This window comes from Monodon monoceros, unplaced genomic scaffold (genome assembly GCF_005190385.1).
Source record: "Monodon monoceros isolate NGI ecotype Baffin Bay Population unplaced genomic scaffold, NGI_Narwhal_1 Super_Scaffold_7, whole genome shotgun sequence".
In the NCBI taxonomy this organism is placed as follows: domain Eukaryota; kingdom Metazoa; phylum Chordata; class Mammalia; order Artiodactyla; family Monodontidae; genus Monodon; species Monodon monoceros.
Window position 1 is genome coordinate 24,031,483 of NW_021703784.1, and position 24,093 is coordinate 24,055,575.

Genomic DNA, 24,093 nt, shown 5'->3' on the forward strand with positions numbered 1-24,093 from the left:
GTTTTTCTTGTCTAAATAAGGACAGTATACTATAACAACAAAACATTTGCTGATAGTGATCCTTCATTTTTATTTTTACAAATATTTGCAATAAAACCTTTTGCTTGGATCCTTAGATATCATTATAAAACATAAAATTTTCAGGAGCAATAAATCAGAGAACAAAAATTAATATAAAACTTATCTTCTCATGTTCAGGCAAAATTAAGGGAGAATAAATATTTCAGAGAATCGTTAAAAACCTGGTACCTTAAACAAGGAATTGTTATTTTAGGCCTAGTTAATAACTCTGTGATTGTTTACTTTGTAAGTAAACAGTGCACTTTTAAATCCACTTTACTATTTAATATTAATTAATTAACACTAGAGAATGTAATTCCTGGTAAAATCTTTTCAATCAGATTATATATGCACAAAACATCCATTTCAAACTGTCAAGAAAAATGAGTAATATTGACATATTTGGATATTATGGTCAGTTATATGCTAACAAAGTGAGAATGGAGGCAATTATGTAGATACTCCAGTTTCCAGAAAAAGTCTTCTGCTTTGCTTGATAATTTAGCAAAATACCAATCTGGTAGTTTAACAAGTAACCATATTGCTCTGAATCAAATACCTTACAAAATAGTGTTAGCATGGGTTTATAACTTTTAAAAATGCTTTCATCACATCATTCTGTTGTTAATGTTGGTATTTATCCTGAAATGACACCCAATCTGTTGTTAGTTCTTTGGCATGTATGAAGTCAGCAGAAGCACTCTTTCCTGGGTTTTACTGCTTCCTCAGAAGAATGCACAGTATTTGGAACGAAACCACTTCTAACCCCTTCCCAGCCATCCTGAATACAAATTTCTCCCCTTTTAATAAGCTCATATATGTCTCTTGTCAAGATAGTGAAGGATTCCTCAACATTTGTAGCATCTTTTGCTGAGGTTTCTATATACTTCATACCACAGTCTGCTGACAGTCTTTCAGCTTCTTCCCTTGTAACTTGACGTTGTGAAGCTAAATCACATTTATGTCCCACTAGCAGAAATACAATCTGAAATGGCTGTACATGCATTTTTGCTTCTTCTAGCCAATCTTTCACATGTTCAAAAGATCGTCGGTTAGTAATGTCAAATACTAAAAATCCACCAACCGAGTTGCGGTAATAAGATCGAGTTATTGATCTGAAAAATAGAAAAAAAGGTTGTAATTAATGTGATTTAACTAGAGTTTATAAGTCAAATATGAAGTGTCAAAGTGAACAAAAAAATTCTATGAAACTAATATGCAAGCCAGTTTCATCCACTGACATTAGATATTTAAAAATAGACAAATAAGCACTTACATGTCATCTCATACTCAGAATTACTTGTTTTTATTTTAAAATATCTGATAGAATAATTATTACATTACTGTGGTTAAAAGTAGGCACACAAAAAGATTTGGTGTGGGGCAGAGGTTACACAGCAGACCAGATCTTAAGAATCTCTCCCTATCATTTAAATCAACAGGCTCCTCTTTATGTCAGTTAAGGAAGAAGAAACAAGGGCAAACTTGTTATGTCAGTTACAGATTTCGTCCTGGGCTATACCTATTCAAGAAATAGGAAATTGTTCAGACGTGGGATATGAATCTGAGATGTGCGTACTTATGATTGTTTGCCTCTACCGATCTAGGCTCTTCTGATCAAGGTTCCTGTTGAGTAGCCCCTCTCGCATGGCTATGGCTTTCACCAGGTTCTGGCAATCTCATTTCCTTTCCTTGCCCCTTCTGGCCAGGTCGTTAATGTCTTCCCACTGTTGCTATTACTGAATGCATCACCATTCTTTGTTGGTGCCCTTGACCTTGCCTGCATTTCTGGAAAGTCACTTCATTAAACTCTTTTCAGTTAACCTTTCAAGTGTGCCATTTGTTTCCTGACTGAATTATGAGGCAAGGGGCCAAGGCTATACTGTTTTATATTTTTGCTTTTACATATGTTGTCTTCTCTACCTAGAATGTCTTCTACCCTTTTTTTTTGCCAGCAAACTCCTATTTCTTCTTTGAGTCAGTTCAAAAATCCTGTCATATAAGAAGCCTTCCCTGTCACTGTCTTCTCCCCCTCTACCTCTCTTAGGCACTTCTCTCTCTTATAATTCCATTGAACCTTTGGCATACCGCCATTATATCAATTTTCATAATGTGCTGATTGGGTTTGTTGGTATGTCTCCTACTCAATTCAAAGCTCCTTGAGGGTTAAACATATTCTATGTATCTAAGATCTTCCTGGCAAGTGATGGATATAATTTAATATTTGCTATATTGGATTAATTAATCTTATCAGAGAGGGAAAGTGTTAAATGTTGTATTAGCCAGAAATCACATATGTGTCTCAGCTTCCAAGTTGTCGGTGATCTTGTTTTTTTTGGTCGCGCCGCGTGGCTTGCGGGGTCTTAGTTCCCTGACCAGGGATCAAACCCGGGGCCCCCTGCAGTGGAATTGCAGAGTCCTAACCAGTGGACCGCCAGGGAATTATCCCAAGTTGTCAGTGATCTTAAGCATTGAGATCATCCTTAAGCAAGTTCATCTGTTACTTACCTGAGGCACCAAAGATCTTTGTGGAGGGCCAGTGTGTTATTTGGTACTCTCCAACTTTTACATACCTTCTTTATCCTTATTGCTGAAATCACAGCTCAGTTCAGTGACCTGATACCACAAGTACTACTTGTTGAAGAAAGTTTCCATATCTCCTGCTTCCCCTTCTCCTCAGAATTCATGGTAGAGAGGTTCTCAAGTGACTACTTAAAAAAACAACCTCTCTCAAGGACTACTGTACCGTACAGTTGTTGACAGTAAGAAAAAATCTCCCACTATCACTGGCAGGCTACAAATAATGCAGTTCATTTAAGTTGTTGCTGTTTTTTTAATTTTGAGGGATAATTAATTTGTTATTGTTTTGCTACTCATCTATATATGTGTGAATTTAGACAGATGTGCAGTGTCTTAAGAGAAACCTAATTAAGGCTGTTATTAGACTGAAAGCTTTCATTTACTCAGCACCAAGTCTGCATTACCACCCACCCCCTGCAATTAATTTACCATTAGTATAATTTAAAACAACATGCTTTTGTGTTTAAAAATTCAACATTGAAATGTTTGTCTATTAGGCAGAGGCATGTAGGAAATACCATATTTTCTAGCACTTTGTATTTAATTTTGAAAACATATTTGGAACACAGTTGCCAAATCATTCTATAGAATAAAATTATAGCAAAGTATATGTAACATATTCTATAAAACAGCCCTTATTAATAATTAATCGGAATAAAAGGTCTTAATAGGACATCTGCCTTTTTCTATATAATAATTTGATCTCCAGTTTGTGTCTGGATATTAGATTTAGAATTCTGATAATGGTTAGCCTTCAGATTCATAATTAGTTGTCCTAAAAGGCAGGGTTTCCCCTAAAACAACTGGGCATCCCTGCTGTCAGTTATTTAGGGGAAGGACAGGCCTTCAAGACTGAAAAATGGAACTTGAAAGGCAGGTCTTACAGAGATGATGAGGGAACATCTATCTTTCTCTGGAACTTCCTCTCTTGGGTCGAGACACTTAGGTCTTCAGAAGGTCTTGAAGGTATTTTAAGGAGGCAGGGAACAGACCCTAAAAGAACAAGGTAGATAGGCCTCCCTGTAAAGAATCCAAGAGTTGTGAAGAATGATGAGTAACAATTCTTTATAAGCAACATCTTTTGCATGTTATTTTATATCTATTTCCTTCTGGGCTTTGAAAGTCTCACTGAATGAATAAATGATTTAAAGAAAGCCTGGGAAAAGTTCCACTGGACAATTACAGGTGTGACATTTTAGAATACAGACATGTCCTCTTTGTCATGAGCTATTACACTTTTGAGAAATGGTTCTTGGCTTAAAACCTGGCTTTGAGACTAGACACCTGAACATCAGATGACTGTGCAATCTGAGTGCTCATCAAGAAATATGTTCTCTGATTCACCAGGCGGGAACTTTGTCATCAAGCAGAAGTCATATATATAGGCAGGAATAGGGGTGGGACCTGAGGGGACCCAGAGTAACAAGGCTCACACACCCAGCATGTCTACTTCTGCAGCACCCTCACAACCTATGGCCTTATGTGGATTTCCCTATAGTTAAAGGGGAAAAATAATTCAAGTCTGCCTTACAGATGGCTCTAAATAATATGCTGGCATCAGTCTACTCCACTCAATAGTGGAAAAGAGAAATCCTTCCATTTGTGGAACTTTTAGTGGTACTTTTTCCAGAGGAAGAGATGGCGAGATGAAGGTTAAGGATCTACACCAATACACGAGCAGAGGCTAAGGGTTTGGCATGTTGGAAAAAACAAAATCAGAAGACTGATACTAAGGAGGTTTGGCATGTGTGGGTGGGTCTTGAGTATGCAAATACTGTATCCTATGTGAATACTCACCAAAAGCCCCCTCTTTGAAAGAGTTCCTAATAATTGGTGAAACAAAATGTTCTGTTCTATAGTCATCAGTCAGTATTTTTATCCCAGTTTGGACTCACAGTAATCATGGTAGGAGGCTGGGACTGGGCTGAGCAGAGACTTTCTCTTGCCTCAACCGTCACTGCTTAATACCCAATTTTCCAGCAGTTACTGACACCTTGGATATGGTACCTTACTCTGGGAAAACCATCACAGAGGAGACACTGATATGTCCTCACTGTAACAGACATTTAACGTGGACTCAAGCCATGCTAGCACCACCATCCATGAACTTATGGAATACCTTATACAAAGTCATGGTATCCCACACTTTGCTATAGACCAAAGGTTTCAGTTAACAGAGGAGGAAATGGGCTGATGCCATAGGATTTGTTGATCTTATGTCACTATCACCTAGAGGCATATACCTATAAAACTGTGGAATGGGTTATTAAGATTCAGTTATGTTAACAGATACACACACATACACATATATATATAATATATAAACAACAAGGACCTACTGTATAGCACAGGGAACTATATTCAATATGTATTACAATAACCTCTAATGGAAAAGAATCTGAAAAAGAATATATACATATATATAAAACTGAATCACCTTGCTGTACTCCTGAAACTAACACAACATTGTAAATCAACTATACTTCAATTAAAAAAAAAAGATTTAGTTATGCTCATGTCCAGGAGTTGACACCCTGTAAGATTTTAGCATGATTCTTCAGGATGTATACGTTCTAAGCTAGTGAGTAATACAGTAGGTGGTGTTTTTTTCCCCATGAATAGATGCTCTGGTATGGGAAACAAAGGGTAAAAGTGGGGTGATGGTACCTCTTGCAATTACACTTAATGAGTCACTAAAATTTTTTGTTGCTTCTAATTCCTGTGACTCTGAACTCTGCTGATATAAAGGTTTTAGTATCCAAGGGAGAAATGCTTTCACTAGAGAACCTCGTGATGCTTCTATTGAATTAGTAGCTGAGACTGCCAATTGTCCATTTGGGGCTTCTTATGGCAGTGGGTGAACAGGCAAAAAAGGGGCAACAGTATCAATGGGGACCACACTGGCCTCCTGCAGTCCTTGCTGCCCAGAACTTCTGGGATCTTTTGGTTCATTTCATGCCTGGTCCCTCCAGCTATCCTGTCAAGTCTCTGGCACGCAGACATGCTTCCAGTAACTTTCGTTTTTGATTAATGTCCTCAAGTTGGTTTTGTTGCTGGCAACCAAAGACCTGATTGATAGAGGCTACAGATATTTTGTAGGAAAAGAATGATACAAAACAAAGTCGCAAACATTTTATAAATTTCAACATAGCTTTATGAAGCCAAAATTCCTTCATTTAAAAAAATTGTGGTAAAAAACAGATGAGATTTACCCTCTGAACAATTTTTAAGTATACAGTATTATTGACTATAAGCACAATGTTGTACCACAGATCTCTAGAACTTTTTAATTCTGCATGACTGATACTCCCATTCCCATTGATCAGCAACTCATTTCCTACCCTCCCCCCAGCCCCAAGCAGCCACCATTCTACTTTCTGCTTCTGAGTCTGACTACTGTAGTTACCTCATATAAGTGAAATCATGCAGTATTTGTCCCTCTGTGATCGGCTTATTTTGTTGCAGGAAAATGGGGAGCGAGAGGACAGTCCTGTCCCAGGTCTCAGGTGAGTCCCTGGGACAGGCCACCAAGTAAGGGTCCTTGGCTTTGTGCAGGAAAGAATTCAAGAGCGAGCCATAGTAAAGTGAAAGCAAGTTTATTCTGGGAGATACACACTATATAGGCAGAGTGTGGGCCATCTCAAAAGGCACAAGGCCCTGAAATATGGAGTGGTTAGTTTTTATGGGTTGGGTAATTGCATAGCCTAACGAGTGGGAGGATTATTCCAACTCTTTTGGGGAAGCGGCAGGGATTTCCAAGAATTGGACCACTGCCCACTTTTTGGCCTTTTATGGTCAGCCTCGGAACTGTCATGGCACCTGTGGGTGTGTTGTTTAGCATGCTAAGGCATTACAATGAGCATATAATGAGGCTCAAGGTCTACTGGAAGTCAAATCTTCTGCCATCTTGGGCCTAGGTTGGATCTAGCCAGTTTATGTTGTATAGTCAATGTCATTCTTTTAAAGGTTGTGATCTTTAAAGTGTGTGCCCACTTCCCTCTTGTCTCAATTTCACTTAGCATAACATCCCCAAGATTCATCCATGTTGTAGCATATGACAGGATTTCCTTCCTTTTTTATGGCTGAATAATTTTCAACTGTATGTATATAACACATTTTCTTTATCCATTCATCTCAAAGTTTATTCTTACATGTATATTTGCTTTAGAATAGAAAAGAAAAATGGTTGCCTTGTTTATGTAAACATTTTAAACTGTTTAATTTTTCTAATTTTTTTTCCTGAAATAATATATAGACAAGTGAAATTGAGAGCACTGAATTGGCTTACATTTTATAAAGAATTACTTAATATATGGGCAATGCAACCAAAAAATGTGAATGAGATCTTAGATGTTATTATTATGAACTTTATAGGATGTGCACTGGTCTCTTAAAAAAGCAACAAAACATAGAGCACTTGCTGACTTACCTGGGTAAAATGAGCCAGATGGTCCACTGGAAATGCCCTTCTTGTGGCTTTGCCAATTGCCAAATAGGTATTTAGAAGATGGAAGTACTTTGATGACAAAGGCTGCTGGCAGCAAGCAGCCTATGAATGCATTAGCCTTATGAGTGCCTTTTTTCACCATGACATTACATTCCTACTGCCCTTCTGGGAATAGTCACTGTGTTGATGCTTTATTTACCTGCTTCACTTGCCTTGTAATCCAGGCCCTTAGAACTGCTTTCGAGAAACTAAAACACAAGTCTCCCCGCTCCTTGTATTATTACTGACTCTAACAGTCCCTGCCTTTGCCTTCTGAAACTTGGGGCTTATAACTTAGAATATCTTTTTTCATACATACAAACATTAAAATTCTCTATGTGTAATTCCAGGGTCTTTCCATCAAAAATCAAGTCTGTGGTTGTGGAGGCTATATGTAATACTGACAGGACCTAATGGCCGTATTCTGTCTTTGAATACGTGAATCAATTCCCCTGTGACCATCTTTTATTTTTCTTTTACCACAGGTCATCATTTTATGATAGTGAGGCCTTGTTATCACCCCCAGCATGCTCTATTCACCTTTTATCTTCTATTTTCCTCTATAGTTAACACATTCTAACGTCCTATATAATTTTTCCAACTTATTTGGTTATAGCCCATCTCCCCCCATTAGAAAATAAGCTCCATGAGAGCAAGAATTTTTGTCACTTTTTTCAGAACGCTGTATCCCTAGTGTCTAAAACAGAATTGGGCATGCATGAGGCCTACTGAGAGTTGTAAATAAATAAACAACTGAATTAATAAGTTCAGACTCTGTAAGACTGTACCCAGGCAGCATGCAAATGCTAAGCAAATGGGAGAATAACAGAGAGAAAGACAAAAAAGCTTATCTCCTTTGGATATTTATAGTAGGGATTCATGAAATGGGCTAAATAACAAAAAGAGAAGTGGGCTGAATAACAGTGCACACTGTAAATATAAAGGTGAAACCATCCACTTTTTCTAAAGAACTACTGTATTTAAATTGGTAGTAATTCAAATTGTATTTTGTAGTGGATGCTGGAAGGCAGAACAAGTTAATGTGAAAATCCAAATAATTTAGAAATTAATGAGAAATGTTTCTAGCTTCACTATTTGTCTGTAAGGTGATAATGAAGGATGCTTATTTGCTATTTGGTATGGTACCAGAAAATGTATAAAAGATTTTAGCACTTATTCTGACACTTTCTGGCATCCTTTTGCAGAACAAAAATGAGATGATGACCAGCTTCTCATGATTATTTTATTTTCCATACAACATAATACATTATGTGATTTAACATAATTAAAGAACATTTTTTCTTGGGTTATAATCCTCCTACCATTTTTGTGACTTCTGTTTCCATACAACTTTCTCAATATTGCTTCATTTCATGTGATTTGTATATCTCTCCACATTTATAATTTATACTGGTGTTTATCCTTTTCTCATTTCATTCTATGTCTGAAATTATGCAGCTTTTATTTTCAAGTCATTTGAATAGACTGTCCTTCTTTTTCATTCTTTTTCTAAGTTTGTGTTTTCATCAAAGTTACCTGTGCACTTACCACACATTCTTATTTTTCCCATTCCCCAAACTTGCCAAAACTGTACTGTTATATCATAATTTTAGGAAGATCATTTCTTGGCATTTGTGTTATTCTGACCATGTATACTTTTCAATGCTGAGCCCTGGAATAAACTGATTTCTTTTCCTTAGAGTTAATAATTATCTTGCATATTAATCAAGATAGGCCAGGCCATGCTATAGTAAGAAACAACCCACCTCTTGATAGGAAGAACGTTAAAAAACCTGGGCTGTATTTTAAAACTACCACATGTGAGTTCTGCTCAAATTCACTAGTTAGAATTAGTCAAATGATTCTAAGTGCAAGAGGGAAGGGAAATATATTCCTCCCGTGTGTCCAGAAGAAAAGAAGCATCAGATATGAGTTAGCACTCTCTACCACATCTTTTTATTCCTTTCTTTTTCTTTTTGCTAAATTTTCCAAGTAGTCCTTAATAACCTAACCCCAAACTCTGCCAGTTGCCATTTTTTAAAAAGTTCATTCCTGTTAGCTTTTCTGTCAATTTCATCTTCCTGAGGAGGTCTCTCTTACAATCTTCTGCCCTGCTCCAATCGGGCCTGGTTGTCCTTGGTATCTGTGGCAGAGGGAGCATCCTATGATCTCCCTTCACCATTTTCTTGGGCATTTCCTTTGCTTTTCTTCAGGGGTAAATCTCCTGTTCCTCAGAGCCCATGTCTTCATTCTTGGTTTATTCTTTTATGCACATTATGTGTTTGTCTGTGTCTGTGTGTGTGTATATAGAGCACATCCTCAAGTAGCTTCCTAAAAAAGATTCATGAGGGGAAAAAAAAAGATGCATGAGGTAATATTTTGAAGTCTTGCATGTTTTTATTCTGCTTTCACAGTTGAATGACAGTTTGGTCAGATACAAAATTCTTTCAGAATTTTGAAGTCTCTCCATTGCCTTCTAGCTTCAACTGTTGTTTTAAGGAAGGCTGAAGTCAATCTGATTCCAGATCTTTTTTATGTGACCTTTTATACATGTCCCTCCCCCACCCCACCCCAGAAGTTTGTAGGAACTTCTCTGTGGCCCCAGTGTTTAGAATTCCACGATGATGTCCCTTAGAATGTGTCTACTTTCATCTATTGTGCTGGACCCTTCCAATCTGAAAACTCAGGTCCCTCCCTACATCTAGGAAATTTTTTTGAATTGCTTCACTGATGATTTCTCCCCTCTGTTTTTTCTGCTCCATTTTTCTGGAATGCCTGTTACTTTTTTATTGAACCTTTTGGACTAGTCCTCTAATTTAAAAAAATATATATATTTCCTATTTTCTAAGTCTTTGTCTTTTTGTCCTACTTTTTGAGAGATTTCCCCAACTTTATATTGTTTTATTTTTTTCTATTGTGTTTCCAAAAGCTCTTTTGTTCTCAGAATATTCTTTTGAAAAAATAGTATCTTGTTCTTCTTTTATGATTTAAATACTTGCCCACTATCCCTCTGAGAAGATTAAGGACAGGGTTTTTTTTGGGGGGGGGTTGTTTTTTTAAACATTCCCTTCTCCCTTATTAACTTTGTTTTTCTGGTTGCTTTTGGTTTCTGTTTATTTTGGTCTCTAGGTTTCATGTTACAGATTTCCTAGTATTTCTTGTAATCTTTCATTGAGACTAAAAGCCTCACTCATAAGATGATCAGGCTGGATCATTTAGTTGAGGAAACTCTAATGTTGGCCTCTGAAGTCTTTCTTCTTGGCCTGGTCAGATTTGTCAGAAATGATTTCACCAATGTCCTGTTTGAAGGGTGAAGGTCTGACTACTAGCATTCTGGGAGCTAAGATGGGGAAGAGGGCTAGACAGTCTTAGCATACAACATGCATACATTCACTTAAAGCCCTTACTTTTAATAAGGGACCCCAACCTCAATTATGCCTGATGCTTCCAGTAAGAGACTCTGTTTAACTCTTTTCAAAGAATAAATTTCTAGTTTTTTGCTAATGTGGGGGGAGAGGAAGTCACCTGATGTGTGGAATGGTGGAGGGGATGTGAGGATCCAGTCTTTCTTAAACAGACTGACAATAAATGATCCTTATTTTAGCATTCCCACTTCAGAAGTGTCTGGTGTCACCATTTCCTGAATCTTTAGGGGATTCAATGATATATACTGGTTTGGTCTTTAGCTTTTTCCACCCCTAGCTTAGAAGCCCATTTTCTTTAATCTGCTAATTCATTTACCATTCCTCCATCTGCTTTCTTACTTCCAAAATTTTTTTCCTGTTGTCTCCTTACCTATTCTCCTTGCTAGGATTTATGGTTAAAAAACAAAACTATTGTCACTTTAGTGAGGTTTCAGGAAAAAAAGCTAAAATAGGCATAGGTGTTCAATCTGCTATCATTACTGGAAGTTACTTCTTTTTTAATTGTTATTATTTCCTATTGTTATTTCTCTTACTACTGACATATCCTTCATGTCCCAGCATCAAGGACCACGTTCTTTCTGATACATCCTCTGAAACTAGCCCTAACCCTACACACAGATGACAATTCCTCCCTTTGTTCTGCCACCAGAACTTATTTTAGTACTTACTAGCCTTTATTCCAATTATTTATTATCTTTCTTTGCTGTGAGTCTGTGAGAAAGATCTCTAATTGTCCCCCAGTGTCTATTCTCCCTGTCTTCCTTTAGTAATAGAACTCCATGAGTTTTAGCTTGTACATAGCAACTCATATAGAAACTATATTCCCCAGCTTTCTTACAGTTAGTTTTGGCATATCACTAAGTTTGGATCGATGGGACATGATAAGTTATGTGTGCAGTCTGACGTTCATCTGCTTGAAGACGCCATTTGCCCTAGGCTTCCTCTTTCTCCTTCTTGCTTGTTAGGAAATGGCAATGACTAGAAAACCCTGGAAACTGATGTTGAGGCACAGCCACCTGGATAGTCCAGAACTGCTCACTCTGGACTATTAACATGGGGAGAGAGAAACAAAGTTCTGTATTATTTAAGGTAATATATTTGGTCAGTCTCTGTTATAGCAATATAGTCTGTACTCTACCCAGTATAGAGACAGCATGGACCTTGAATGTGAGACTATATCATATTTATTTTTATATCTATTTTTGCATCTAGTGCCTGGTATACAGTTAATCTAAACAAATGCATAGATTTCCACACATAAATCATAATCCTGATTGATTTCAGTTTCTCTAGAAAAAAAAGGAAAACTACTTCACAGTTCTTTTGTAACTTTACGACACCATAGGCAGTATTTGCTTGTAGCTTTGCCTAATACCCAACATCTCTCCTTGTCTAACAAGGCAAAAGACTTCATATAAATTTCTCCACTGCAGTGGGCTGGGTTCATTCCTGTTACTAAGTGTAGCAGTGCAGTCACTGAGTACTGCATGGAGGGGAGAATTGATTGTCATTGCAGCCACAAGTGTTTGCTGTCAGTTATCAGTACCGCTTCTATTGTGTAAAGCTATTTCTCCTTTTGTTTCTGAATATAGCCGAAAAATAATGGTTTGAGCAGACACAGTAATTAATTTGGATCTACAGAGATGGGAGTGGGGGTGGGGTTGTATGCAAACAGAATATTTTTCAGGATAGAAACTACACAATGTGCCAGTAAAACTCTTTTCAACCATGCCAGGAGGCCTGATGCAGCAGAAAGAGCACTGAACAGGAGTTAAGAGAATTAGGCTCTTATGCAAACCACTAACAAATGATAAGGCCTGGGGCAAGTCAAAGACTCTCTGGACATTAATTCTATCATTTTACAAATGAGACTGTTGGGACTTCCCTGGTGGTCCAGTGGGTAAGACTGCAAGCTCCCGGACTTCCCTGGCGGCACAGTGGTTAAGAATCTGCCTGCCAATGTAGGGGATACAAGTTCAAGCCCTGGTCCGGGAAGATCCCACATGCTGCGGAGTAACTAAGCCTGTGCGCCACAACTATAGAGCCTGCGCTCTAGAGCGCGTGAGCCGCAACTACTGAGCCTGCGTGCCACAACTACTGAAGCCCTTGTGCCTAGAGCCTGTGCTCTGCAACAAGAGAAGCCACTGCAATAAGAAGCCCGCACACCACAACAAAGAATAGCCCCCATCACCGCAACTAGAGAACGCTCACATGCAGCAATGAAGACCCAGCACAGCCAGATATAAAACAAATAAATAAATTTATTTAAAAAAAAAAAGACTCCATGCTCCCAATGCAGGGGGCTGGGGTTCAATCTCTGGTCGGGGAACTAGATCCTGCATGCATGCCACAACTAAGAATTCACATGCTGCAACTAAGAGTTTGCATGCTGCAACTAAGAAGTCTGCATGCGACAACTAAGATCCACATGCTGCAACTAAGAAGTCCGCATGCTGCAACTAAGAAGTCCGCATGCTGTAACTAAGAAGTCCACATGCTGTAACTAAGAAGTCCACATGCCACAACTAAGAAGCCCGCACACTACAACTAAGAAGTCCGCATCCCGCAAATAGGAGTCCGCATGCCGAAACTAAGAAGCCCACATGCCCCAACGAAGATCCTGTGTGCCGCAACTAAGACCCAGTGCAGCCAAAGTAAATAAATAAATAAATAAATATATTTTTTTTAAAAAAAGGGGGACTGTTGTACCAGATCCATCCATCTGTTTCTTCCCAGTCCTATGGTTGTACCAAAATGGCCAGAATGTTGATCTCTGTAGCTTCTTTCATGTGTCTTCTCCCCCCTCGCTTTCTTGGATTCTGTTTTCAATTCATCTCTCACTAATTTTCCTCGTCTCCAATAGTCCTCTCCTATACAATTAGTTATACCTTCTCTTCCACTTTTAATTCTCTTTTTAGAGTCTGTCCATCTGTCCTATCATATATGTCTTAAATTTCACCTCATATTTGCTTCATTAACTTTTGATTTCCTAATCCCATAGCCTTTCTGTAGCCCTTAAAACAAGTACTAATGATATTGCATGATCTGTGTAAAACTGTGACAAGTGCCTAGAAGTCAGGCAAGAGGAGAAACCTTTTAATTTTGAATGAGGGGACAAAAACCAAGGGATTCTCTAGAGTCTTATTGATCTGATTAGATCTTGCCCTAAAATATAGTAACCAAGTGTTTTAAAAGGGAGACCTGACGGAGTCATTCAGAAGCACCAGCAAAAGAGACAGAGAATCATATGAGAGAAGAAACCATGAGAGGTTCAAAAAAATACTCCTAAAATTTAAGGAATTGCCTACAATTTTTCTTTGAAGTATTGGCTTCTAGAGTGCTCTAATCTTTCCATCTGTTGGTTCCTAAAACACTCTTTGTAAAAGGACTCTCGGTTGGGAAATACCATATCTGTCTTGGGTGTTTACAAAGTATATTAGGATATTAGTATATTAAAAGCTCTGAGAAATCTGGCAACAACCCAGCACTTCCAAAACTATTTGATCAAGGAAACTTTTACTCAAATTACACCTATTACTTTGAAAAATGCTACTTTGAAGAAAAATGATGGGCAATGCCTAGAATTTGAGAATCTATAATCTTTCTTTATAATGCCTTCTGTTATAGCCAGGAAGTTCTTAGTATCTAACTCCCATTTGCAGTATTCTCTCTTGATCTCTTCTTAGAGAAGAGGGTTCAGTTTGGGCCACACACTATTCTTTTGTATTTCTGAGGCAGGAGTCTGTGATTAAGGCTGTTCTTCAGCCTTATCCATTTGAAGCCATATCACACTAAGTCCTACGAGATGGAAATACATTTGGAAAGCCTAAAGAATCAGAAGAAAAACCACTTTTAACATTCCTAGTACAGGAAGATAATTTAAGCAGAGATTTTGACCAATTATACAAAAAGCAGAGGAAAGAATAGGCATAGAGAAGGATAACATTTTGCCAAGAAAAGTCACTGATGAATTTTGGGGCATGGCTTGATAAAGACCTTTCTCAGGTGACTCTGATGCACTAACTATACCAGTGAAGTAGAAATAAACCTATGAGAGAAGTCTCTGTTCCCTTACCTCAACATTTTTTTGGCATTTGAGATATTTTTGATGGTTTCTTTATATCCTAGCTATTGATATCAGTGGATGGTCTTAAGGACTTACTACCAGTAATAAAATAATTTTATTTAGCATATTGTTCCTAAATGAAAAATGAATTATCACCATAGGAAGGAAATAGAAAAAAACTTCAGTACGTTTTAAGAATGTTTAAAAGAACACTAAGATTCTAAACCAAAATAAAATGCCAGCGAGCCATCGACATTTACTCAGTCATGCTTGTATACAGAACTACTATCTGTATTTTGAAACTCTTTCACAGCTTAAACTAAAAATGTACTTTTCAATTTAAAACATATTGGACCTCTGTTCTGGAACTCCTACAGGTCAGAACAGTACTTCATTACACAAAGTGATTCTTTCCAGAAAACAATGGGTTTTAATAATATTTGTTTCTTGATAAGCTAGGTAGATTGTGTGGGGTAATAATTTTTAAATGAATTTCCCTGAATTATATATTGTCAGAATTGATTAAAAGTTACTGACATTTGGAGGCAGATATATTAGTATCATAAAGTACAGGCTTTGTAGGTATTTCACTTTAGAAAGAATGAAAATATCTTAAAAAGTAAAATCTGATGTTCTCTGCTGTGTGTGTGTGTGTGTGTGTGTGTGTGTGTGTATACCTCAGTATTAGTTGAGTGGTTCACCTTTCTTTTTTTTTTTGCGGAACGCGGGCCTCTCACTGTTGTGGCCTCTCCCATCGCGGAGCACAGGCTCTGGACGCGCAGGCTCAGCGGCCATGGCTCATGGGCCCAGCCGCTCCGCGGCATGTGGGATCTTCCCGGACCGGGGTTCTACATCGGCAGGCGGACTCTCAACCACTGCGCCACCAGGGAAGCCCCACCTTTCTTTTTCACTGCTTGACACAGCAGACTGATAGAATGCAGATTCCCTTCTAACTCAGCTAGGATAAGAATAACTGGCTCTTAAAACACCAAGATAAACATTCTCAGATCATTCCAAGAAGTTGCTCTTTAAACTTTAACATGGCTATGGAGGCTAAGTTGTTAAGAAATCTTTGTATGCTAACCAAACTGACTGACAATGGCTAGAAATTTCTTCTCTCTCTCTTTCTCTCAGACTGAGCAAAGCACTTTTCTTCATGTGAAAACTTTACTGAGTGATTCATGTACTAGCAACATTATCTCTAATTTTTTTTTTCTAGCCCTTTCTTTGAAAGCTAAACGTGGAGCCAATGTGTCAGAATAGGTGGTCATCAATGCAGCATGATGAGAGGAAACTCCGACACCCATCAGCTATAGATCCATAACTCTGCCAACAGGGAAATGTTACTTCAAGATGAGGTGTTACCTCCTAGGTGGTCATCCTCTTTTAGAATAGAAATACTCCTGTCAGAACCCTTATTAAGTTTTAATAATTTTGTGTCTCTTGGTCATCTAGCTACTTCTCTCTCTGAAGCTAAGGTGGAGTAGTAAGGGATGGCTTTTCAACTGAGATGTGAGGGAAAATAGAAGTGAAGGATAGGTCAAGGTCCTACTATCCAAAAACAGAAGGAAAGAAAAGTAGGAAAGCCCCAAAGTCCCCAAGAATGAGTTTTACCTACTTTACAATTTTGCCTGCTGCTGGCCTAGGGCCTTCAAACATTGGAGTACAATATTTAGTCTACTATATTTACAGTATTTAGTTACTAAATAGTCAGAATGTATAATCACCTTCATATAGCAATATGTCATTGAGGCTGTGGTTATACATGCGAAATCAATTGATTCATTGAAGAAAAAAGAAATTAAGAAAAATAGTCACAGGTTTTTGAAATTACTGGCTAGCTTCTTAACTGTACTGACTATACAATCACTCAAAATGGTCTGAATGCTCTGAGTGGACAGTGAAAATAACTTTTATCATATAAAAATACATTTGGCTACACAGGTCATTTTTCCACATTCTGCTACACTTGTTAGAAATGATGCTGGCTCCTTCTTACATATAGTTTTACTCTGAAACTCCATCAAGTAGACACTTTTTGGGGTGACTGCTCACTTCCTTCTTCTGTGAATTTCTCTTTCCCAAAAAGTAGACCCTTATGGATTCATTTGCATTGGATGACCCATAATGCATACCTGGGATATTTGCATTATAATCCCTTTGTGTTTTATGTATATATTATCTTAATAACTGGACCCTGGGGGAGCTGATTCACTGGCCAATCAAATAGCCAATGAGATTTTTTCTTTCAAGAATTTGAATAAGAGGCTCAGAGACTGAGACAGTTGGGAGCTGACAGCATTGGATAATGGAAATAGACTAGAGAGAAAATCCACAAACTCTTGTTATTAGAGCTTCCATATTTTCAGACACTTGTATGTTCAGTGAGATTTTTGTCTCTCATGAGACCTGTATCATTTATAATTTATGCCTTATATCCAGACTAATTTGGTTATATTTCTGTTACTTAAAACACAAATAATTTTAACCAAGACAGTATATTATCAGATTACTCAATACAAATATAGTCTAGCTTTCTATTGTTTCTAATAACTTGGAACTACAGTAGACTGCAATGATTATGGGACTTAGTTGTGGACAATCTCTGCTCTGTTACCTATGCAATATGAACCCACCAATCCACTATCAGCAAATCTTTTTCTATTGAAGATCATGAACCACAGTAAGGAGAGTGGGGATCAAGTAAGGGTCCTTTAAAAAAAAAACAAAAAACAAAACCTATTTAGTTTAGGAATCTTAAAAGATACCTTAAGGAGAAATATGAAATGTTCATGTTGCTTACTTCTAAAATTATGAACGGAGAACATAAATTAAACCAGTTTTAAACATTTACTTCATATGAATGTTTTGAAGGGGAAGAGAAGAAAACAGAGACAAAAGGGAGGCAGAGGGTAAATAAGGAGAATAAGTTAAAAAGAAATGAGAGCATACAAGACACATTAAAATAAAAAGGAAGGAGAGGGGCTTCTCTGGTGGTGCAGTCGTTGAGAGTCCACCTGCCGATGCTAGGGGACACGGGTTCGTGCCCCGGTCCAGGAGGATCCCACATGCCGCGGAGCGGCTGGGCCCGTGAGCCATGGCCGCTGAGTCTGTGAGTCCGGAGCCTGTGCTGCGCAACGAGAGAGGCCACAACAGTGAGAGGCCCGCGTACCGCAAAAAAAAAAAAAAAAAAAAAGGAAGTAGAGGAAAAGACAGAAGGTGGGAGGAAACTATGAGTAGGGACTGATAGATGAAAGGGATAAAGGAAAAATATAAAGAAGTTTAAGGAAGGGTAAGACACATAAGGAAGAGAAAGATACACAGTAGAAGAGGAGCTAGAGGAAAAGAGATGAAGAGGCAGGCAGAGAATTAGGGAGAGGCCCAGGATGTTAAGTGGTATTAGTTACAGGTCACCTTCAGATTTTTAGGGGGGCAGGGGAGACTGTCCCTTTTATAGCAATTACTGCTTACAGCCCTTTAGCTGTAACCAGCCCATTAGCTGGTTAACTAATGTCTGCACGTTTTCCATTGCTCCAAACTTCAAAAGTTTAGTTGGTTCTGCTCAAAGAATGTGACTAAAGCAACTCATCAAGGGAGCTTTCCCCAAATTATACTACTAAGAACACTAGTTATCATAGATTTTCATGTTTTAAGAATAGCCCCTCAAATAAATGGTGGAAATGCTAGTTTAATCAAAGTTAAACAGGTTTCTTTGCTCAATACTTCTTGGAGTCTTTGATATGAATTTCTAAGAGAGAAATGGAATATAGGGATTTCCAAGCTTATTTGATTACAGAACCCATCCTTTAAAAAGAATCAGAAGGTATGAGTGTTCTGCAGAACACGCTTTGAGAAGAACTACACTAGGAGGACATTATTCTCTGAACTTCACAACCAGTGGCTGTAACTAATACCCCCAAGGCCAGACAACATGAAATAAAAGGCCAAATCTGGCTCGAAGCTTCAGGTTTTCTATCCCTATAGCTAATGTTGCTTTTTCTTTATCTCATTTTATCTTCATATTGCTTTAAGTGCTTTTCATGGGAAAAAATTCAAAATTTATATTCTTACATTCTTACATTTGCTCTCTATACTTCTAGCCTTATTTGCACTTATTTATCTTATTAATGCTGTTAAGCAATATTCTTGTTTCCTTTCCTGCTAAACTTGTTCCACTATGATGATTAAAAAATAAAAGTGGTGACTGCTAGTTTCCCCCCAATGCCCAGTGCTAAATCCATCTTCCCTTTTTCCTAGGCACATGGTAGCCCCGTGTAAGTGTGGCCTTGTAACTAATTTCTCTTCACTGAATTGAGAGCTGACGTGATCTGCACCACACTGGCCTCACTTGCTTAGAAGAAACATTACTTGATTTAGATCTTTACTTTCCCCTCCCCTGGAAGTGGCACACAGTGTGCCTGCAACCCAGCTTTGTTCACACAGAAGAAGATAATGTCCTAGGGATGGCAGAAAACTAAGAGAGAAGGTACTTGAATGATGGCCTGGAGCAGGCCACTCCAACAACTTGGACTACTTACCTTGAGACTGTTACACAAGAGAGAAATAAACTATTGTTAATGAAGGCACTGTAATTTTAAGTATCCTTAATACAGCAATTTAACATTTATCCTGACTAAAACATAGTGTTAATGATAAAAACTTAACAATTGAGTGTTAAGTTACAATTTACAGATGCTCACATATTCATCATTTTTCTAAACCTTCTTCCCTTTGATTTTGTTCCTTTTTATTTTTTGTAAGTAGTTATTGACTACTAGCATGTATTATCTGAACTTTGAAAATTAAGGCTTTTTTTGTTAATTATACCTCAATAAAGCTGGGTAAAAAAAAGATAACTAAGGCTACTTATGGTCATAATCATCAGCTCACTATTTTGTTGTTCTGTAACATATTTGTTTATGCTTTTAAGCTATATCCTGAACTGTCTAAAGTAGGTTTCTTTTTGTTAGTTTATATCTAATCACCAATAAACCTCCAAATAGAATGTTTTCCTCAAATTCCTAATGGTATAATTATAACTAATGACAGAACTATATATTCATGAACTATATAGTACCTTTCTATGAAACAAATGTGCTTACTCAAAATAAGTATCTGTATTTTCTTAGAGGAAGGTACAGAATGATTTAACATTAATTGTTTTAAATGCAATTTTATGGAGAAACATTCTGCTAAATGAGAGAAAAGCAAGTATTTGGAGGCAGCTACTGAAATATGTATGTATTTAGGAATACATCTTTGGTAAAGAGCCAAGCAAAATAAAGTATGACTCATTGTCAGTAAACATTCCCTAAATGTCCTTGCATTATTGAGAGAGTTACTGTCTGGTTTTAATAGTGTATATAAAATCAATTTACATTCTTCTTAAAGGCAATAAAAAAATGATGTATTTAACAGAAAAGGTCTTTAAAATCTAACAAATTAATCATCCTTACTTTCTTGTCAATAAGTTTTTAAGGAAAGAATTTTAGACACAAGAAGATTTTACTACCTATGTTTCTTGTAGCTGCAATTATCAGTAGTTGCTAGAAGTTTAAGGTATAAAGAACACGTTTTTGTTATTTTCACTTTAGAGGGTAGAGCAAGAGCTATTAGTAAATGTTTTTTTCTGACCATGAAATATCTTAAAGTTCATCTCTGATTGAGATCACAAGTGAATGAATTTGCAGTCTACCTTATAATGGTAAAACTGCAACGAATCTTAGAGATCATAATGACTCCATTTTACAGATGAGGAATCAGAGTTTGAAAAAAAATTTTTTTTTTTTTTTTTGGTACGTGGGCCTCTCACTGTTGTGGCCTCTCCCGTTGCGGAGCACAGGCTCCTGACGTGCAGGCTCAGCGGCCATGGCTCACGGGCGCAGCCGCTCTGCGGCATGTGGGATCCTCCCGGACTGGGGCACGAACCCGTGTCCCCTGCATCGGCAGGAGGACTCTCAACCACTGCGCCACCAGGGAAGCCCTGAAAAATTATTTTAAAGGAGGCTTCTTGAAAAAAAATCTTCTTCATGGAATTCTAGGTATTGTACAATTCAAATCAATAACCTTTAACACTTCTCTAAAGGGCTGGCCTTACTATCTTTCCACTTTACACATTGTAAAACTATGGTATAAGCAAGCTAAGCAGTTCACTTATTTCTATGAATCAGTATCATAGCTGGGAATGGAAGCCAAAACTTTAAAGTGTTGGAACATTCTCACAGAAGTAGACTCATCTCATTCAGAATGGATGCTGGCTGGGGTGAGGGGAAGCCATGTTTGGGAAATCCGGTCAATAAGTACTCTATTTCACAAACAGACTACTTGCTGAAGACTACAAAATGCTTGCTTTAATGAGTTCCAGTTGATAATGCAACCTTAAAAAAGCCCCAAACACTACAATATATCAGGTCCCTACTTTCCTCTAAATTCCTTGAATCCTAGAAATTTAAAATGTGCTTCATATCTGGTTAAATCTTAAATATCTAGGAAATGCATACAATTTACGTTTAGTTTTGGATCCCTCCTTCTCTATGCAGAAAAGTATTTTCTGATCTATTATCACTCTGGAACGTTAAGTACCTATTATAAATAAAATAAAGGAAAAGTTCCTAACAAATCTCAGTATGTACATCTCTCTTTTCTTCACCAAAGCACCAATGATGACAAACTTCTAAAGACAACTCAACCCTTAAAAACAACAAAAAACTCCTCTGCTGTGCCTGTGTCCCTGATGTTACATCTAGTTGCTGTACAAGACACATTCCCACGGGTCCTGGCCCAGTATTTCTGATGACCACATTCGGTGCTGTGAGGTGTTCAGACCATTACCGCATTCATCATCTCCCTCTGAGCGATGCCCAATGAGCTCATGCAGTAATCGGGGTTGGAGCACTGCTTGCTGTGAAGCTAAATGGATCAATCACGAATCTGGGAACGCTTCTATGCAGTTCTCCTGGGCCGCGTAGATGGGAAGCTGCTCCGTCAGGGGAGGAAAACGGGAGCTTGGAGGAGGGTGGTCAGGTCAGGGTGTGTACATTGAGGGACACTGAGTTTGGGGAGAAGGCAGCAGGGGAGCCGAAGAGTTGGATAAAAATACTAGCAGGGGTAGAGAGCTGCGGAAGAGGGGGCTGGTGAGGGTGACCTGGGCTCAGGCGGGAAAAGGAAAGACAGAAAGGGGTCGCAGGAAATGGGAGCCAAAGAAAGAAGTGAGAAACTGCGGAGGAGGAAGTCGTCCCTGGAAGAGGAGGGGCAAAGGGGAAGCGAGAATCGAGTGTTTGCACTTTCGAGAGGGAAGGGCCAGAGCTTCTCCCGACACTGGCCTGTGCGGCCGACGCTTGGGGAAGGTGCCCCAGGCGGATGGAGGGGGCGGCGCGGACCCTCGGGTCCCGGCGCCGGCGGCCCTACCTGAACCGCTCCTGTCCCGCCGTGTCCCAGAGCTGCAGCTTGATCCTCTTGCCCGGCTCGATCTCCAGCAGGCGGGAGAAGAAGTCCACGCCGACGGTGGGGTCGCAGGCTGGGGAGCGCAGCCCGGGAAAGCGGCCCTGAGTGAAGCGGTGCAGGAGGCACGACTTGCCCACTGTGGAGTCCCCGATCACGATGAGGCGGAACTGGTAGATCCAGATGGTCTCCATCGCTCACGTGCCCAGCTGGCTCTAGGGCCGCCCCACCCACCCACCCACCCGCTGCGGGGCAAGTAAGGCGGCGGGAACTGTCCCTTCAGCACCTCCCGGGCGCTCGCCTGCCGGCTTCCAGCATATTCCTGCGGCTTCGGCCGCCGCCTGGACCCCGCCCTCTCTGGAGGGAGAGGCGGGGCCCGGCAGGGCCAGGGGCGGGCCCTCGGGCCAGTGGGCGGAGCAGGGGCCGTGGTGAGGGGTGGGGGGAAATAGTCTAGTTGCTTGCGGACTCCCGCCCCCGACCTCTGTAAATCACTTTCCCCCAAAGCTCACTGGGCGCCGACGAGAAAGTGGGTGTGGTGAAAGGACGTGACAGCAGCAGCAACCAATGAAAGTGAAGCAAGGTCTCAACTCTTGGAGGGTCAGCCAATGAAAAGTGAGAATCATTTTCTTACGGGCGTCAGGGTGGGCTTGTCCGATTCCGGCTCTAATTTTGGAAAACGCGGGGGCCGTAACCTGGGTCACTGTTGTGGTTTCCTCTTTTATCGATTTGACCAGTTCTGTGACCACCGTTATTTAACCAGATTTCTGTTGGCGGCTTTCTGCTCTCTAGCCTTGTTGATTGCCACCTCCAAGGCGTTCTAATGTGAAGGAGTTGAGAGCAGAATCGAAATAAATTTGCAGAGAAAGTTCTGGATGCTTCTAGCAAGGGCTTTGGCCATTGCTCCTGCCACCACCATTTCTTCCTCACAGCTTTCAGTACTACGGAAGAGTGAGAAAAATGCCAATCGCCGCCATTGTCTCTAGGGCCCTTCAGCGAGGGGAAGGAGAGGAAAGGAAATGAAATGTTGAGATGTTCATAAAACCTCCCTTTCTTCTCGGAAGAATGGGAGCTTCCGTCTCCGTTATACATGCCGGAAAAATCCTGAAGTGGTCTCTCCTTAGTTTATGCCTGGTCAGGGATCTGAATAAAGCACAGTTGAATTCTGGCGAGATAGACTCCTTTCTCATGCCTCTCTTCTGACTGGTTAATAGTGAGTTCAAGATTTGTCTTTTAAAAGTTAAACAGTTTTGGGCTTCTCTGGTGGCGCAGTGGTTGAGAGTCCGCCTGCCGATGCAGGGGACATGGGTTCGTGCTCCGGTCCAGAAAGATCCTACATGCCGCGGAGCGGCTGGGCCCGTGAGCCATGGCCGCTGAGCTTGCGCGTTCGGAGCCTGTGCTCTACAACGGGAAAGACCACAACAGTGAGAGGCTCGCGTACCGAAAAAAAAAAAAAAAAAAAACAGTTCTAAAGTGTGTTTTTGCCAAAGTGGAATTTTAACAATTCCACTTTTTTTCATGCCCACATGCAAACTTACACTTTTGTTATTCATCCTTACTTCCTTTCTTGTTTTGGAGGAAGAGGTATTGTTTTGAAGGATGTGTTTAATCCCCTGACACCCATCTTTTTAAAACTTTTTTCTAACAGTGATCTTTATTTCATACCATTCATACCTCAAATCTCCTCCTTGCTAGTAGTTTGTACTGCTCAACCAATGGACATACTCGAGTATCCACAATCCTGAAACTAAGCAAAACATCTCTCCATTATGCCTCTCCTTTAGATTTTTGCTTTTTCCATTATTTTCCTTTTCAAACATTAAAAAAGAACCCTCTATTCTCATTTCTAACCCACCAGTTAGTCTTCAGCCCTCTCCATGCCTAATACACCCCTGACATTGCTTTTGATAATGTTGCTAGGGACTTTCTAACTACCAAATCTGCTCCTCCCCTACCCCATCATCTATCTTTAGTTATTCTTCTTGACCTCTCAGTAGCTTTTGTTGATTAAACTCTTTGGATGAAAGCTGATTAGCTGA

General features: G+C 39.3%; 1 protein-coding gene across 1 annotated transcript; it reads right to left on the bottom strand.

Moving 5' to 3' along the window:
• On the bottom strand, nt 1-22,416 carry RAB39A (RAB39A, member RAS oncogene family). The gene is made up of 2 exons (XM_029209201.1): nt 22,025-22,416; nt 1-1,175 (listed from the first exon to the last, which is right to left on the bottom strand). Exons 1-2 carry the CDS (start codon nt 22,249-22,251, stop codon nt 749-751), a joined length of 654 nt encoding a protein of 217 aa, XP_029065034.1. The 5' UTR covers nt 22,252-22,416; the 3' UTR covers nt 1-748.
• Between the last annotated feature and the right edge of the window lie 1,677 nt (nt 22,417-24,093).

Coding starts and splice junctions, on each gene's coding strand:
- RAB39A (XM_029209201.1), bottom strand. CDS start 22,251: ATGGAGACCATCTGGATCTACCAGTTCCGCCTCATCGTGATCGGGGAC. Junction 1,176..22,024: donor GCGGGACAGGAGCGGTTCAG/GTAGGGCCGCCG, acceptor TCTATTTTTCAG/ATCAATAACTCGATCTTATT.